The 16881-nt window shown below is 53.9% G+C and overlaps 5 protein-coding genes across 5 annotated transcripts; 1 reads left to right on the top strand and 4 right to left on the bottom strand.

Moving 5' to 3' along the window:
* Window positions 1-92: 92 nt before the first annotated feature.
* BO97DRAFT_439538 (NAD(P)-binding protein) lies at window positions 93-3392 on the top strand (the record flags this gene model as incomplete). The annotated part of the gene is made up of 5 exons (XM_025697992.1): window positions 93-204; window positions 1019-1341; window positions 1410-2065; window positions 2131-2801; window positions 2884-3392. The coding sequence occupies 5 exons, from the start codon at window positions 93-95 to the stop codon at window positions 3237-3239; spliced, it is 2118 nt and encodes a 705-aa protein (XP_025556856.1). The 3' UTR covers window positions 3240-3392.
* Window positions 3393-4066: 674 nt separating this feature from the next.
* On the bottom strand, window positions 4067-6405 carry BO97DRAFT_419934 (SKN1/KRE6 family beta-glucan synthesis-associated protein; the record flags this gene model as incomplete). The annotated part of the gene is made up of 6 exons (XM_025696612.1): window positions 4067-4118; window positions 4174-4651; window positions 4719-5241; window positions 5298-5399; window positions 5492-5672; window positions 5780-6405. The coding sequence occupies 6 exons, from the start codon at window positions 6403-6405 to the stop codon at window positions 4067-4069; spliced, it is 1962 nt and encodes a 653-aa protein (XP_025556855.1).
* A 3300-nt stretch (window positions 6406-9705) lies between these two features.
* BO97DRAFT_334725 (uncharacterized protein) lies at window positions 9706-10351 on the bottom strand (the record flags this gene model as incomplete). Its single annotated transcript, XM_025691409.1, has 2 exons — window positions 9706-10001; window positions 10108-10351. The coding sequence occupies 2 exons, from the start codon at window positions 10349-10351 to the stop codon at window positions 9706-9708; spliced, it is 540 nt and encodes a 179-aa protein (XP_025556854.1).
* A 579-nt stretch (window positions 10352-10930) lies between these two features.
* Window positions 10931-12750, bottom strand: rpL3 (60S ribosomal protein uL3). The gene is made up of 6 exons (XM_025692332.1): window positions 12695-12750; window positions 12584-12615; window positions 12433-12490; window positions 12184-12340; window positions 11410-12083; window positions 10931-11352 (listed from the first exon to the last, which is right to left on the bottom strand). Coding segments are annotated over exons 1-6 (1179 nt in total). The 5' UTR covers window positions 12697-12750; the 3' UTR covers window positions 10931-11096.
* Window positions 12751-13548: 798 nt separating this feature from the next.
* cyc8 (putative transcriptional corepressor Cyc8) lies at window positions 13549-16879 on the bottom strand. Its single transcript, XM_025690008.1, has 8 exons — window positions 16569-16879; window positions 16280-16483; window positions 16144-16226; window positions 15905-16084; window positions 15742-15834; window positions 15532-15688; window positions 15230-15474; window positions 13549-15176 (listed from the first exon to the last, which is right to left on the bottom strand). Exons 1-8 carry the CDS (start codon window positions 16741-16743, stop codon window positions 13716-13718), a joined length of 2598 nt encoding a protein of 865 aa, XP_025556852.1. The 5' UTR covers window positions 16744-16879; the 3' UTR covers window positions 13549-13715.
* Window positions 16880-16881: the final 2 nt, after the last annotated feature.

The raw sequence follows: 16881 nt of genomic DNA, 5'->3' as shown, positions 1-16881 counted from the left end.
TCCACGGAGTGACTTCCGTTTGTTGACTCATTGGATGTTTCCAGCAACACGTGAACAGGATAGGAAGAAGGAACAAAATCGGATATAACGCTATGGTCCTCCTTCATGAACTGTGGGCACGTCGACCACATCACATGCACGTTATTGTGTTGCTCGACAATCTTCAGCAGATACTTCTCGACCCGCGCCTGGCCCTGGCCCAAGGTACATTCATCGAATACCGAGAGCCCCGAATTGCAGTTGGTTCGGACATTATGACGCTGAATTCCTCCTTGCGATGAGACACCCTAGTGAGGTGTATCAGAAAATTCTACAATTAATCACCTGTCGACACCATTACTTACCCAGGTACAGACTTCAATAGTCGGGTTTGTTTCGACAAGAGCACATTGGCCAGCCCGAAGCTGGCGAGGATTTCAAGAGTTCGACTTTCGAGTCCATCGGCGTGCCCAATCAATGTTCGACATGGCTTTTGATCTATGATCAATGCTCTAGTGCCAGTCCTGGCCATCCATGCTGCAGTCATCAATCTATGTCATGTTAGCTTTTCTTTGAGTCAGGTACTGAATTCTTACCCAGCTGGACCGGCACCAATAATCAACACATCCACTTGCACCGGGTCTGTCATGTCGGCTAATTCTCCACTCACAGAAAGGCAAGAAGCAGCGCGAGTATGCTGTGCCTCCTCATAGTTATGTTGCTTTCTACTTCTTCTCGGCAGCAACCGGTTAATACACTGGACCCAGGCACAGACTCCCACTGGACGTCATTCTTTGCAATCTTTCTCAACCTTTACCGCTTCAGAGTTAAATTCAATCCTTGATTATCATTAGAATTCGCCCACCATTACACAGGCTGCGTTGTTGCCCGAAATCCGGCCGATCGGCGTAATACTTCCATTTTTGGACAGGGGTGAATGCTTATAGATACCAGGCATTTGGTCACCCTGGAGGTAGGATATAGATCTATCTAGATACAACGATTGCAACGAGAAACAATGGCGGATCATACTCGTCAGGCTCCCTCAAGCCGCAAACAGCAGAGATCCTATCCGAAAAGATCCAGCTGATTAACGACACGGGCAACACGGAGTGCGGCTCCTTCGTGCAGTTCCAGGCCGACTCGCAGCACTGGGACTGCTACTTGTTCAGCGACGAGCTGAACGGCATCGAATGGCGGCGCACCGGGCCCGACGACGATGCACACGAGTTCGAAATGGTGCTCACCCGCACCAGTGACGCCGCAGCCGACTTCCAGGCCGTCTTCCGGACCTTGCCCGGCCTGCAGCAGTTCGAGACCAAGGATCTCTTCGCCCGGCACCCGGTCGTCGCCGAGGGCCGGGTGTATCGGGGCCGGCGGGATGATATCGTGGTGTTGTCCACGGGCGAGAATCTCAACCCGCTGGCGAGTTCGAGGATGCCGTCGGCTCGCATCCGAATGTCAACGGCGCCTTGGTCTTCGGGTCGGGCTTCCCGACGCCGGGCCTTCTCGTCGAGCTAGCGGACTCCGTTGACAAGACGCGGGAGGGTATTAGAGAGGATGTCCCTAATATTTTGGAAGATACCTACGGGAAGTGCCCGGATTTCGCCCGCATACTCGCAGACAAGATCATCATCGCGGAGAGCGCGAAGCCCTTCGTGAGGACTACGAAGGGGACCGCGCAGCGTAAGAAGAGCATCCAGGCGTACCAGAAAGAGATCAGCGCCCTGTATGAAGCGTCCGCAAACGGAGTGGACAATGACCAGCAGGAAGCGTCCTACGATCTATCCTCCGACGAGACGTTCGTCGACTCCCTGGTGGCATTTGTGGCTCGGTTGACGGATACCGAGCGTCTGGATCCCGATACCGACTTCTTCGACGCTGGGATGAGCTCGCAGCAGGTCGAGATCCTGGCGACCAGTGTGCGGCGGGCGGTTCAGAACCAGCCCGACTGTGATTTTGATGAAGGTCGACTAAAACCACATGCCGGATACTCGGCCTCGTCGGCGAGCAAGCTTGCCTCTTACGTATTCCGTGATAAGGACGATGATCGGAAGGATCGATTGGAGGTCATGTCGGCGCTGCTGTAGAAGTATACACAGGCAACCTCCTAGCGTTCTCTCTATCGCCGCTACCATAGTAAACAAACAGATACACGACCCTCCTCCCAGCAAGCGAAAGCGAAACAGAGAACCCACCACGCACAAGCCACCCCCAAAACGAAAACCCCAGGGAACACATCCTCCTAAGCGGAAGCACAGGCTTCATCGGCTCACACCTACTACATCACCTCCGCCAGCGACCAGAAATCCAGAAAATCACCTGTCTAGACCGTCGCGCCGTGCCCCAGGAATCGCAGTCCAAACCCACACCACCCGACGCAGGCGCAGGCGCAGAAGTAAACCACGTAAAAGGCAACCTCTCCACCCCAAACAACACATTAGGCCTCGACCCCGAGACCTACAGCGAACTAAGCACCTCAACAACCACAATCCTCCACACCCAATGGCCAGTGGACTTCCACCAACCGCTGGCGTTCTTCGAAGCCCAACTCCAAGACCTCGGCGCCTTAGCCCACTTCACGCAGACCGCAACGCACCACCCTATCATAATCTTCCTCTCGTCCATCGCCACCGTAGAAAACAGGACCCAGGAAACCCAAACCCGAAAGACCGTCCCAGAAACCCACCTCACCCCGCTCCACTACGCCTACGGAGAGAGCAAGCTCCTCGCGAGCATACTGCTACACCGAGCAGGCGAGCGCGCCTCGATCTGTCGGCTTGGGCAGGTTGCTGGTCCTGTTGGCGGCGGCTGCACGGTGCGTGAGGCATCACCACCAGTTAGCACCTTCACCGTCACCATCACCATCCCCATCGACGGGAAAAAGGGAAAAGAAAAAACCAGGCCGAAACGCGACTTGGTTCTCCTCCCTCCTCGCCAGCGCACAGAGCATGCACCTCCTCCCAGACTCCCTGGGCACGCAAGATACGCTCGATTGGATTCCCGTTGAGATTCTTGCGGAGTTACTGGGTGATCTTATTGTTGCTGACGATGACAATTACCACGACGAGGGGATAGGGCCAGAGAGGGGCCAGACGAGGTACTTCCACATCGTGAATCCGGATACCTCTGCCAAATGGAGCGGGGAGAACGGGCTTGCGAAGAGTGTACTTGCCATCTTATGGGTTGGATGCAGAATGCGAATTAGCCAGTTTGTCGAGCTGGATACGCGAGCTGGAGGACGCGGTGGCGGCGGGTGAGTCGGTTCCGTTGCCTGGGGTTCGGCTTCTGGGTTTTTATAAGTCGCTTCTTGGGGATGGGGATGCACCGCGGGTGAGTTTGGAGACGCGGTGCACGAGGCGGCGGGGTTCCGCGGCTTGGTGGGATTCCCTCCTGTAAATGAGGGGTGGGTGCGGGTTTGGCTTGGGGATTGGGGATTACTTCGTAAGACTGATTGATTGAGCAGGAATACTGGATCTAGATATTGGTGTAGGCAGACTGGGGTGAGGGCGTGGTGCAGTCTTTCGAGGAGTGTATGCTTATGGTTCTAGAATGATTCTCGCAGGACGTACAGTACATGCTCTATGGTCCATCCGATCTTTCGCGCAATCCATCCGAGGGACCGCATTCTAAGATAATATCCACATCTCACTCCCCCCCACACAAACAAAAGAATCAGAAATTAGAAGTATGCCAGCATGCAAGATTGGTAGGGGGTAGGTGACAGAATGTAAGAACTCAACTCAACAGCAATAAAGGTAGGGGACGGGCAAGAAAAGAAGAGAAAGGGTAGTGGGAATGAAACGTCTAAGTCGCAAAGAAAGAGGAAGATGATGCAAAGGGGAAACCCAAGCCGCCCCTCCGACTATACCACCCACACTCACTCACTCACACACATGCACATCCTCAAGACGCCCTCAACGCCAGGGAGAACGAAAAAACAACGATGTCGCTAAAATGACTCGTGGGAGGGGGAAGGCCTCAACGAATTGCCCGCCGACCAAACCAAGGCGGGAAAAATTGGTGAGAGAAATGTTAAATTTGTTGTCTTGTACTTGGAAATGTCGCACGCAATTAACACGGCTTTCTAACAACCATGCATCAAGGTGTTTTTGGGCCATTCGTATCCGGCGCGGTCCCTGAAGATTGTTAGACATGCACATAAAGAAAAGGTAGGAGCCGGGAAGAACATACCAAGTGGTGTGGTTCACGTTTCGATAAGCCTCGGGATGTCTGGCGATGTAATCGGTGGTCTCGTAGCCTGGCGGATCACAGGTGACGCTGATCTCGTCCGGGTCCTGGTAGATGCGGATATAGTCGAAGCGCATGAAGCCAGGCAAATAGCTCATGATGCTCTCGTTAATCGGGGCGAAGTTCCACGCCATTCCCAGATTCATGATGATGGACATGGGCTCAACCGGGATCAGTCGCTGGCCCACGTTGCCGTTGGGGCCGACGGCGCGGCCGTCGAAGGTCCACGTCTTGTCCTGGCCCACGAACCAGGTGATGTTCCCCGTGGCGCCCGGGTGGTACTCGAAGGCGTAGACCTGGTACTCTGAGCCGTTGTACCAGTCGTTATTGAGGTTCGTGAGCCCCGACATCGCCTGCTGGTAGGGTCCTCCGCGGTAGGCGTTGATCTCCGTGATCTTTGGGTCGTAGACGGCTGTGAAATCTGTGGAATGGTTAGGGGCTGGGAAGATGGGATGGATATGTTGACGAAGGGGGGAGGGGGGACTCACCGTAGTCGGGCATATACCAGATGTCGAACGGCGCCATCTGCAAACTTTGAGACACCGAGCCGATATACGCGTTTGGGTTGCCGTTCAGGGCAATGACGTTGGCCTCCATCACGTCGATCTCGGGTGCTCCACGCGATTTCCCTGGGGAGGGATGGTCTGCGCCATCGCACGTGCATGCGGGGAGACGCATGCCCGGCAGCCAGCTGATACCGTCCGAGGAGCTTTGGTTGGGGGTGATACCGGCGTCGCATTCGTCGTGGTAGCTGTACGGCCACAGGCCTTCAGTTGTGGCAGCATAGCCAGGGCGGCCGAGGTTTCCCATCGCCCAGAAGCCGGGCCAGAAGCCGGATACATCGCCAGTGCCGGGCAACGAGACACTGGCCTCCAAGCGTCCACCGGAGAAGCACAGCTTGTTCCAGCTTTGCATCATGCCGGAGCGGTACTTTACTTCGTGGTTGGCGAAGGCATCAAAACGAATCTCCAGGACTCCATCTCTCGTCGTAACTGCATCTGGGTCATACCACTGGAAGTCGGGTTAGTAAGGGATATCAGATACTAGAGCCAACAGAAGAGACTTACCTCCAAGTCTTGCGTGACACCATACCATAAGTCCACTGCTTGAAAGAAAGCATCATCATCATCGTAGAATGTTCGGCCCGGAGTGTTGAATTCATCCGAAAACTGCATAACGCAGAAAATCAGCCACAATTCCTCAGGCCAAGCCCCGGTATGCTGGCTGTCCCCCTCCATTGGGGAATCATCGCAATGCTTACCACTAGCTGCCATTCCTTGCCATCCGCCGTCTTCTTGCTCATGGCCGACTTGGGCGTCTCCGGGTCTATCAGCCCGCTTCGAATATTGGTCAACATGGGCTGCTCTGGGACATCAAGACAGAGGGGATCCAGGTCTTGACAAGTCGGTCTGGATGGTTTTCTGAAGCTCTCTACCGCCGACCTGGAAAGAAGAAAAGATAATCAGCATTCATTCTCCATACAGACAACAAGAAAAAAAGATAGACTGGGGGGGTTGCGCCCCCCCGTCAAACTAGATTGCATCCATACATGACAGGGTAGCCGACAAACAACACCAAGAAGCCTATAGTGATCAGGATCAACCCCCCCACATTAGCAATCCCGCGCCTGTTCCAAATGTCGCACTCCTGATCCTTGTCGTTCGGGTCCGGCTCGTGCAGGTAGTCATCGTCCTCAGGCACCCCGCGAAACAGCAGCAGGCCCTCCGTGGGCATAATATTGTACTTCTCCGATACCGTCTGGGTATTCACATCCACATCATCGCTTGCGACGCGTGACAAAGACCGTTGGCCCTCGAACGGGGTGTAGACGAACCCGCGGGTGTCTGAGCTGGCCCCCTCGGAGCTCCAGCTTGTCCGCCGCGACGACCGGGTCGACAACATATCCGGAGACCGCATGCTGTCCATCTCCTCCCGGTGGCCGCGATGCGGTCGTGGCGGGATCAGAAACTCGGTCGATTCCTGCGGGGTCGGTGACCCCCACATCGTTTGCAGTGTGCCATCGGACGGCGACTGCACCATCCCCGGCGTCAACGCCCGTCCAATTTGTTGATGCGGCACCGATGCATAGGGGTCGTCCGAGTCGGCGAAGGGGTCCTGCCGTCCTGAGTTCAGCTGGATGTGAGGGGTGCCACGTCCCGAGGATTTGAAGGACATCTTGGGTGCGTGTGTGTGCTGTTGATGTCGGTGCCAGGTCTCGCAATGATGGTGCCCTTCCCGCTTTCCAATTGCTATCAATTCCCAACTATACCACCCGCTAGCAGACAGTCCGGCACTGGTCTGTGTTGTTCCACGTCAGGACCTGTTGTTCCAGAACTGCTAGGTACCCGACTCCTTGCGATTGAGAATCGACCGGCTTTGTGCACTGGTAACTCGGCCTCTCTCTTATGTTGGGGTCCCGCGCGTAGAGCAGAGACTAGATCTCCATCAACCGAGAGACACGATGCTCCACGAAGGTCGTCGCTGAATGCTTCCAATTACGATATGGGGCCGCGGTAATGACTGTAGTCGAGGCAAGGGCAAGGTAACGAGGGACGATTGACGCGTGGTGGATTGGAAAAGAGACTGAAACCAACCCAGACGAAACAGTGGCCCCGATGCTCACAGACAAGGCCCCTATGGCTGCGACGACATGAAGATACGCGCGCTGGAAGGAAAAGGATTGACGGTGTCACTCAGCAGTAGAGAAAGAGATTATGAAGATTAGATGGAGGACTGTCAGACGCGGACAGTGTGCAAGGAAAGGAAGGAGAAACGAGCGATGGAGGGGAAACACAGAAGAATGGAGCAGGGAGAGAAAAACCGGCCGGGGGGGGAGGGCGCGAATGGAGGTTGGTTGGAAGCAATGCGGCCCGTCGCCCAAAGAAGGGGGTGATGATGGTGGTGGTGGGAATAGCGCGAAGAGAAGAAGCTGAAGTGAAGAAGAAGAAGAAGAAGCAGAGGAGAAGAGAAAAGGACCAAAAGAGAAAAGACGAGCAAGACAAGACCAGAATAGAGAAAAAGATTCCAAGGTCAATTCTAGGCTGGCGCCTCGGACTTCCAGGTAATTGTTACATACATGGTCAGCTAATATTACGGGACCATGGCCCTGCAGGAGCACACAGTCTCGACTGAACTTGACTGCCCGAGGGGAGAGTTTGATCCAAACACAGAGACATGATGGAAGTGCAGGCATCCGCAGATCAAGGGACAGGCTTGGCTCAGGAATGCTTCAATCCTGAGCCCTGTGCACCCATTGGGCCCAGCAGTGGAGACGGTTGTCCGGAGTAGGGTGCTTGCGACGCTTGGACGAAGGCAATGTAAGAACGAGTGGCGCCTGCTGGCGAGAATGGAGAGTTATACTTGGACCTGATCGACTTTGCTGCCAGGCACCATGTGATGGAGAACCACTTGTGCATGGCTAGCGTGCAGCCTCTTGTTTGGGGAGGGGATGAATTTGTGCCTATGTTTGTCAACCAGCAATAATAGTTAGATGGTACTGTACAGTACTTGAGTCATCCATTCATCCATCCATGCCTCCTTTCTATTGAACTATCAACAATCAAACCAAACAAGGTGTGAATGTGAAGAAGAATCTGGTTGCCGGCGAGAAGGAGTTCTGTCGGGAATGACGGGTTCGACCCACGGAATCTGGAACGGCCACTAACTACTAGTAGTAAATCACGTCGATCGTCAATCAGGGCAAGGGCTTGCTTCGTCGCGTCCAGCACTTCCCGTTCCGTACGTGCATTCTTCTCTTTCGCCTGCAACAACCACATTCCCTAGGTATTCCTAGGGTCGGGTTGCCTTCTTGAGGGGAGAGATGCTATCAATTGACATACATATATATACCCTTGAGTGCTCCCATCAGAAGAGCTGTCCAGGCTACAGTACCACCCCTTCCACTCCCCAGCCAAGCATCCCGTAGTTAGCCTTTGTACGTAGTCAGTCCCCTGTAACCTTCCCCTTTTCGAACCCCCAAAAAGCAGCTAGACTCGAAGCACACGCACAGACAGCACCGCAAACTACAATGTACAATACACATAGTGCACCGTCCGTCCGACTATCCCCTGGGAGTTGAAATTCGTCCCAAGTAATGAGTGGCTGGTGGCTCGTGCGACCGCCTGCCATCACTGCATCTATGTCTATCAAAAGGTGTAGCACCATTATCACCATACACCTATCCACCTATAGTTTTATCAAAGCAACCAGCAGTACACAGTATCCGCGCCCCATAGACCTCAAAACGTAACGCCTCACTCCCCGATCCGAAATGCATCCAAACAGAGACAGACTAAATAAGATCTCCCACCCTGCCGTGGAGCCATCTTCCAGAAAGAAAAGAATAAGTTCAATGATGATCGCGTCCATCCTTCTCGATGACGACGCCCGATGCTTATCTCTTGATAGGTCATATCTCACAATGACAGATAAGAACTGATCTACATATCGGGAACAGTTGTCCAGCACCAGGTCCCTGATGCAAAATCGATGACCGACGAACGCCTGGCGACTCCACCGAACCAGGGACCCTCCACAAGCCACAAGAAAAATGAAATTGGGGCAGTCAACTAGGTCTTGGTGTGTTTGCGGCTGGTTTTTGGTTCGGTGGTTAGCATACTTTGACTAAGTCGGATGCTGGAGTTCGGAAGCAGATGGTTAGACTGATTCAGTCTGAGACTTTTGAGTAGTTATCAGATATGGTGATGACTGAGATATTGAACTTTAGGGGAATTTCACGGAATCATGGAAGGAGCAAGAGTACCTCAATCTTATCCGTAATTCTTAGTGGATTGAATTGAGTCGGTTTTTGGCTTGGAACTAACAATCTGGTCCCCTCCCCTATGAGTATTAGGCCATATTATCATCAAACACATTTTCTATAGTACAGTACAGTACATCTGACTCAATCCATGATGCGGAAGTCAAGGTTTGACCGTGGGCCGGTAGTCCCAGTTTGAGATCCAGATTGATGACATTGCCTTGGTTGAAAATAAATAATCCCACTACTCAGAAATCTCATCCCAACTTTGTACCTCACACTATCCCAAGACAATGTCCTCTCTCATCTATTATGACTTTTCCGCACAACTTGCCGTTACATCAAACCCCGATTGGGGTTTACATATAATTGATGCGTTGTCCATATATATGTGCTTGCTTGCCACACGCTCTAGGTCTAATGCTGCCTTAGAAACGCATAGAGCAGTATCAGTCCTCACCATCAATCCTAGATCCCAGTCTCTCTCTTACGAGATCTGATTGTTTATGTGAAGGTCAGCCGGAATATATATATGCTAGCTCATTCCCAGCACGGCAACATATTCATACAAACTGACGCCAAGAAGTAGACATCAACTCCCACACCAACACCTCCGAGAAACAGCGAACAAAAAAATCAATCTCATTACTCATACCATAGCAACCTATAGACACCCCTTTCCCTAGCCATTCTCAAAGGAAAAACAGAAAAAAAACCTAAGACTCAACAGCCAAAGCCCTAACACCAACCAACAACCCCCCATCAACATCCAACGCCAAAATATAGTACTGCACCCGGGTACTCCCAACCTCAACCCGATAAACCTTAACATCAACATCCGCCTCCTGCACCGCAGGCTCCCCGCCCCCAGCTGCCTGGCTAGCGGCCGCGCGCACAGCGCGAAGGACAGAAGCGTACTGATTTTTCGGATCGAAGGACGCAGGCGAGAGGGTTTCGATGGAGTCTGGGGGGATGTCACTGCCGCTACCGGAGATCAGGTTGGAGAGGTGGGCTTTGTTTCGGTTGTTAGTTATATCGTTTCATAACTATCGGGGTTGAGCAGGGGAAACTCCCTGTGTCTAGATGACGGCCAGAGGGTTAGGGTATAGTGAACGTACAAGCATCAGGCCAAATCCCCCGGTTGGCGCCGTCCCATTTCAACGCGACCGGCTCGAAGGGCTCGTCTGTTTCGGAGATGTAGTAGGCGTCGATGGAGGTGAGCGGGGCGGGGATGCGGACGCCTGTGTGGACGGTTTCGGTGTGTGCAGCTGCGGAGGTAGAGGGTTGGGCGGTGGATTTGGCGCTGTCGAGGTCGGCGTTGGCTTTGTTGAGGAAGGACATGTAGGCGTCGTCGGAGGACATGGTGCGGGTGGTGATTTTTGTCGTTGTGGTGGTGGTGATGCGGGTGATTTTGCGAGATGGGATGAGGGTGCTGCTCGGGTGATGGACTCGGGACAGGCACTGGTGGTGGTATTGCGAGGTCTGTAGTCGTGATGCACGGATTTGGGTTCGTTGGTGTAAGAAGATGTGAGTAGAGAAAAGCGTGGGCAGGGCGGGAGATGGAAGTGAAGATGAAGCCCAACGCGAGATGCGATCAATGACGCAATGGCTGCTGCGGCTGTGCGGCCCCCGTCGCAGTGCGGCGCTCATCATCTGACCGTGACGGGTTGGAGAGGACTAGCCCAGAAAGAAGAGATTCTCTCTGAAGAGACAAGAAAACATTTCGAACCGGGTTCTAGAAGGAACTGGAGTAGGTGGTACTAGTGTTTGTTTGCCGTGGTCAGGATGCGGTTGATCCTGCGGATGGCAAGTTTTTCACGCACAAACCAACCGTGCATTATGCTCTGTATGCATCAGAAATGCCTTTCTCCTTGACCGTGAAACTTCAACAGAATTATAGTTCTACTTTAACTCCCTACTGCAAACATAAATTCAATCATTGGGCATAAATTAACTTGTCATAAATTGACGTCCGACTACGTAAACTAGACCAGAGGAAAAGGCCGGACTAACTTTCCAGTCATAGGAGCAGACTTGAAAGGTATTCGCTTTTTATTGAAAGAAAATATAATTCGCACTACTCCAAACCGAAATCTCCCTAAACACCCTAAGCAGAGGTAACAAGGTCCTTCTTGAGGGTACCCAGGAAGGCGCGCTTCTCCTCGGGGGTCTGGAAAGCACCGTGACCGAACTTGGACGAGGTGTCGATCCACTTGAGCTCGACCTTCTCGGTGGCACGGCGGTTGGTCTGGGGGTAGAGGGTCTTACGGAGGGTCATGACACGCTTCTTAACACCGGGGACGGAACCCTTGAGGAGCAGGAAGTCGTTCTTGACCTCACCGTAGCGGACGAAACCACCAAGACTGGAGATGATATTAGTTAAGTTGTGGTAACCAGGCAAGGCACTATAGGGCACTTACGGAGTGATCTGCTTCTTGGAGATATCGAACTCGGTGGAGGCGTTACCCTCATCGGAGCCCTTGCCAACACGGAAGACCTTGTGGTTGCAAGAGGTACGGTGGTGGTAACCCATCTGACCAGCACGGGCCACAGTCCACTGGACGTGGCTAGGGTGCCAGGCACCGATACAAGCGACCTTACGCAGACCCTTGTGAGTCTTACGGGGAAGCTTCTTGGTGCCCCAACGGCTGGTGACACCCTGGAAACCGTGACCCTTGGTGACGGCAATGACATCGATCATCTCGTCCTTCTCGAAGATGCTGTCGATCTCGATGGGCTTCTCGAAGAGGTTGCGGGCGAAGTCAACCTTGTCGGCAACGGAGCCACCGTTGACCTGGATCTCCATAAGGTGGGCCTTCTTCTGCTTGATGGGGGTCTTGCGGATCTGAGTGTGGGCGAGGACACGGACGACAGTGCAGTACTTCTTGACGCGCTCGAGCTCGCGGGTGATGGAAGCACCGCTCTCCTCGGCGTGCTTCTTGGCGTACTTGGTGAAAGCCTTCTTCTTGCTCTTGTACCAGTTCTTGTAGAAGCGACGCTTGACCTCGTCGCTCAAGTGCTCAGCCCAGACGGTGGTGAGAGAGCGGAGACCACGGGGAGTCTCGATGTAACCGACAACACCGACAGCGACAAGCTATAGGAATATGATATGTAAGTGGGTGCTTAAGTAACGAGGGCATGCGCCCGGAAGAGAGAGAATGCGTCTCTCCTGCAGCCGGAGTCGGTTCACGTACAGGAGGAGTCTCGATAACGGTAGCAGCCTCAACAATCTCCTTCTTGTGCATCTTGGCACCAGGGCGGTCGAGGTCACGGACAACAGTGGTCATACCGGCCTTGTAACCCATGGTGGCGGTCAAGTGGACGGGCTTCTTGGGGTCATCCTTGGGGAAGCTGTCGCGAAGCAAAAAAAAAAAATCAGTATACTGCCTTCGAAATCGCGATTGCACCAAGAAAAATTTTTTCCCTTCATCTAGATGACTGACCTCTTGACCTTTCCACGGTGTCTGGCAGCGCGCTTGCGGGGCAAGTAGGCAAGGGAGCCTGTATCGACCCATGTCAGTACCCAGTCCAGACAAAAAAAACTTCATCTTCCAACGTCGAGCGAATGGTGAAAAGCAGCAAAGGTTGACGAACCGTGCCGAGGCGCTTCGTACTTCCGGTGACTCCTGAAAAATTCAAATCCATCAGCGATTCGGATTCATCTCGAGATTGAACGTGAACGCATCACCGGTGAGGGCGACTTACATCTTGACCCTGTTGTCGTTAGTCGTCGAAGTGGTGAGTGAGAGTGTCTATCTCTGAATTTGGCGGAAGTCGTATTTTGCACGCTTAACGAATTGTGGGCTGATCTAAGCGAACTCTTGGCGACGGCTTCCCAATGGGGTTAAGCGATAAGCCGGCTCCAGTTTCTGTCTGCCTCAGGCAGACAGCGGTTCCGGACCAAACCTAGTGAGAAATTCCTTCCTTCCACCGCCACACGAAACAACTGAAAGGGCACACACATCCTTTTCTTCTCTCCAGCCGGTGGGACCGGACCTCAACCACCCACTGCATTCCCCCTCTTTTCCCCTTTAGGGGGTTTCTTTCCATCTAAAGCATGACCGTCCGCTGATGATCTGCCCGGATGTGTCAATTGCAACAGAACCTGCTTGGGTGGGCCAGACGGTCGCACGCCCAGCATACCTGTGTCCTCCTGTACGACGTCGCATCCTCCCTCAGCCCCAAATCCATCCCAGCGCTAGTTCTCCACGCTTGAAACGCACGGTGAGCCTTGGCACCAAGGACACTTATTATCCGAATTCCAGGCTTTCCAGAACCAGAACCACTCGGTATCCTCGTGACTTATATGGATATCGCCTCATCCCACATCCTCGTAGTATTGAACGGTTCAACGTTTGGCAACGGCTACAGTCACTGACTCTAGAAACCTAACATGTTGGAATAGGAGAATGCGTTATTGAAGGGCTAAGATAGTAGACTCGATACAGAAAGCGTTGACCATAAAAACCGACCCATGAATTGCCAAGACTACAATACAAACAAGCTCTCGTGATAAAACAGCGGGCGAACGGATTGGCCAACAGAAATAGAAAAAAAAATATATAGACGAAACCAAGGAAAGATGGGAAATGAAGGGTAACGAGGGCAGAGAGACATCTCATAGTAGAATTATTCATTGCGAACAGTTGCTCTTGTGCTGGCGTCATGTGACAACTGTCGAGACATTCCGTGATGGATCATCCAAAGGAAGTCACACCACCGGACTCTAAACTGCAGGAGTAGACTCGGATTTGGTTTGCGCAGGTTGGGATGCACCGCTCAGAACACCGTTGCTGCTGTTGTTGGCGCTACCCGAGGGGCTACCCTTGACTGCAGCGGAGGCTCTCTTCTCATCATCGCCGTCGTCATCGTAGTTCTCATCCACGTCCATTTTCCGGGCAGCGGGCTCGTGGGCCGGGGGCTGTTCGCTGCGAGCAGGCTCCTCCTTAACCGGCACAGAAGCCGACGGAGGTCCGGACTGGGGTCCGTTAGAGACCGTGGCCGAGCTTTCCGACATAGGGGGCAGACTGGGACCGCCGGACGGGTGGGGAGGCATGTGCTGGATAGACGGCAGCGTGGGAGGGTGGTGAGCCGCCTCAGACGGGTGGTAGTTCTCGTTGACTCGGCGTTGGTCTTCACGGCGAGCCTCGGACGAGCTACGTCGCTGCATCTCCCCGGGAGAAGGCATGCGATTGGGAGGAGTGACGCGACGGGTCATCTGTTCTTCCAAACGAGCGCGGTTCTCCTCGCTGGCAATCTTCTTGGCAGGGCCGGGCTCGGGGTCCCATTCTCTGCCACGCTTCATAGCAGAGCCAGGACGGTCCTCGCGCTCCCGGGCAGCCGCTTCTGCGGCGCTAATGGCGGAAGCCGGCGGGGGCGCGCCACCTGCAATGCCACTGCCACTAGGCGGCACGCTGGGGCCATGGTGGTACTGTTGGTGTGGGTAGGTAGAGCCAGGCGATGTCGGCCGCTCGTCACGGAGGGGTCTGATCTCAGTAGGCGGGGTGAAGGGGGGGTGATAAGGAGGGAGAGTGCCGCCCGGAGTGGGAGCGCCGTTCGCAACACTCGGGGCCGGAGGAGCGGGGGCCGGTGGCAATGGGCCACGTGTCGCGGAAGAGAAGGCAGCAGAAGCGCCAGGAGTGCGATCAGCAGCAGGAACAGTAGTAGCGAGCTGAGGAAGGGTGTGACCAGGTCCGTAAGCGCTTGGACCGCCGGGCAGTGTAGTCTTGGGCGAGCGAACGGTCGGCTGGGCACGCACGGAATCGGGAAACACTCTGCCTGGCTCCTGCCGCGGGCTCGGTTGCTGAAGGGAGCTAGGAGCACGGAGAGCGTCACGGTGATCGAATCCGTTGGCGGCTTGGGCTTGAACGTGGGACTGGACTTCGTTGATGCCACGGTTCCAGTCAGCAATCTGTCTCGGAGGCGCAGGAGCCTGCGGGGGTGGTCCACCAGTGGGGGCTGGTGCACCCCATTGAGGCGCCGGGGGGGCTCCAACACCAGGTGCTTGATAGGCCTGCGGGTGGACATCCTGAGGCTGAGGAGCCGGGCCGTTGCTTTGACCAGAACCTGAGAGCTGGCTCTGGAGCAGTTGCAAGCGGGCTTTGATGTGAACGTTGGTCGGATCCAGGTCAGCGGCGCGACCGTAGGCATCAAGTGCATCCGCAATCTGGTTGTTGCACGACTCATACTAAGGGCAAAGTTAGTACTCAATCTGATAGAACTCGAGACGTTACCACTTACCAGAGTCCCCAGATCGTACCACACTTCCGAGATGTAAGGGTTCAAGCGGATCGCACGGGAGTAAGCATCCAGCGCATCACGGTACTGGTTGATCTGATAATACAGGACACCAATGGAGCACCAGAAAGTCGGATTGCGTCCGTCGCGGTAGACAGCCTGTTGATAGGCTTCGTACGCCTTGGGGTACTTGGCCTGAGACATGTAGCAGCGACCCAACAGATACCAACTTTGCGCGTCGGTATTGTCTATTCCATGCATCGTCAGCGTCGTGTTGTGGCTAGACAAAAACAGGGGTTACTCACCTGCGCTGACGGACTTCTCCAAGTACTCAATCGCCTTCTCCTGACTAGCGTAGTTATTGCTTTGCTGGTGGTAGAGCCAACCAAGCTGTTGTAGAACCTTGGCGTGATTGGGGTCACGATCGAGAACTCGTCTATAGGCTTGCTGCGCAGCATCGAACTGTAGCCGAGTTAGCTTTGGCTGCCTTTGCTGTCTAGGTGCAAGGAACTTACGTCTTTCTGTTGTTCATGAACATGGCCGATTTGGAACCAAATATCCTCCTCGGTCAAGGGGCGGGGAGGGTCGGTCACAATGTATTTGAAGCACTGGATTTGGCTTGTTAGTACAAGACTCGAAGAGGCCACGGCAATAGCACGTTATCTGCAACTGACATACCTCGAGACTTTGGTTGAACTTCTGCTGCTGCTTGTATATTATACCGAGCCTGAAGTAGATTTCGTTGGCCTTCTCAAAGTCAGGCGCCATGCGCATGACTTGAGAAAAGGCTTCTTCGGCGTGATCCAGGGAGCCATAGCGATCATAGAGGATACCGATTCCATACCACAGCTTGGGCTCCTGTTCCATGTATCAGAATTGCTGTTCTCATGACCGACACCGATCAACACGTTACTGACCTTGGGATCACGTAGGTGGTAGAGCGCTTGCTGGTAGGAGGTGTATGCCTCCTGCAGATTGTCCATCATCAGATGGCAGTGACCTGAGCGCCATGAGTTAGCGATGGATAGGATACATCGGACAAGCTCAACATACCCAGACTACCCCATGTTTCACCACTGGTCGGGTCCAGCTTGAGGATATTTTGCAGGTACTCAATCGCCTTGGGAAACTGTTCCTTGGTGCGCAATATACAAGAAATGGCATTCATGGCAGGGATAGACCACTGATTGTGTCGCAATGCTTGTTCGTAGGCATTCATGGCACCATCGAGGTCGCCAATCAGTTCGGTGAGACTTCCTTCAGGCAGACAGTTAGCGGCGGTTCAGCGCAGACGACCAACACCCTAATCCTACAACATGAACGCGCTTATACATCTACGTACCGATTTGTAGCCAGACTTGTTCGTTCAAGGCAGCAATCTTCTGCGCGGTAGTCAAGGGAGGGCCCTTCTGGCTCTGGGATTGCAAGGGTAGGTGGCCATTGACCTGCGGATGAGCTGCGAGATGACCATGGTGAGGGGTCACACCCCCCGTGGGCGATGGCTGTGTGTGGGCCATGGTGTTGATACAGGATTCAGGCGAGACGCGACACAACCGAGTGATGCGGATCCTCAAGGTTTATGCTCCCATGCACTTTGCGACACGATGATGCAACGAGCACTTGTGCTACTGCGAGGTCGTACAATCCAGATATAG

The sequence above is a fragment of the Aspergillus homomorphus genome, assembly GCF_003184865.1.
Source record: "Aspergillus homomorphus CBS 101889 unplaced genomic scaffold BO97scaffold_1, whole genome shotgun sequence".
Lineage (NCBI taxonomy): Eukaryota > Fungi > Ascomycota > Eurotiomycetes > Eurotiales > Aspergillaceae > Aspergillus > Aspergillus homomorphus.
The sequence above is the reverse complement of the archived record's forward strand: the minus strand, read 5'-3'. Positions and strand labels throughout refer to the sequence as shown.

Excerpts from the sequence above, each read along its gene's own strand:
- rpL3 (XM_025692332.1), bottom strand. Across the intron at positions 12,341-12,432 it reads CACCGTGGAAAGGTCAAGAG|CTTCCCCAAGGATGACCCCA; the intron begins GTCAGTCATCTA and ends GCTTCGCGACAG. Across the intron at positions 12,084-12,183 it reads CCGTTATCGAGACTCCTCCT|CTTGTCGCTGTCGGTGTTGT; the intron begins GTACGTGAACCG and ends ATATTCCTATAG.
- cyc8 (XM_025690008.1), bottom strand. The coding sequence starts at position 16,743 with ATGGCCCACACACAGCCATCGCCCACGGGGGGTGTGACCCCTCACCAT. Across the intron at positions 15,835-15,904 it reads AGTTCAACCAAAGTCTCGAG|TGCTTCAAATACATTGTGAC; the intron begins GTATGTCAGTTG and ends AGCCAAATCCAG. Across the intron at positions 15,177-15,229 it reads GGTACGATCTGGGGACTCTG|TATGAGTCGTGCAACAACCA; the intron begins GTAAGTGGTAAC and ends CTTTGCCCTTAG.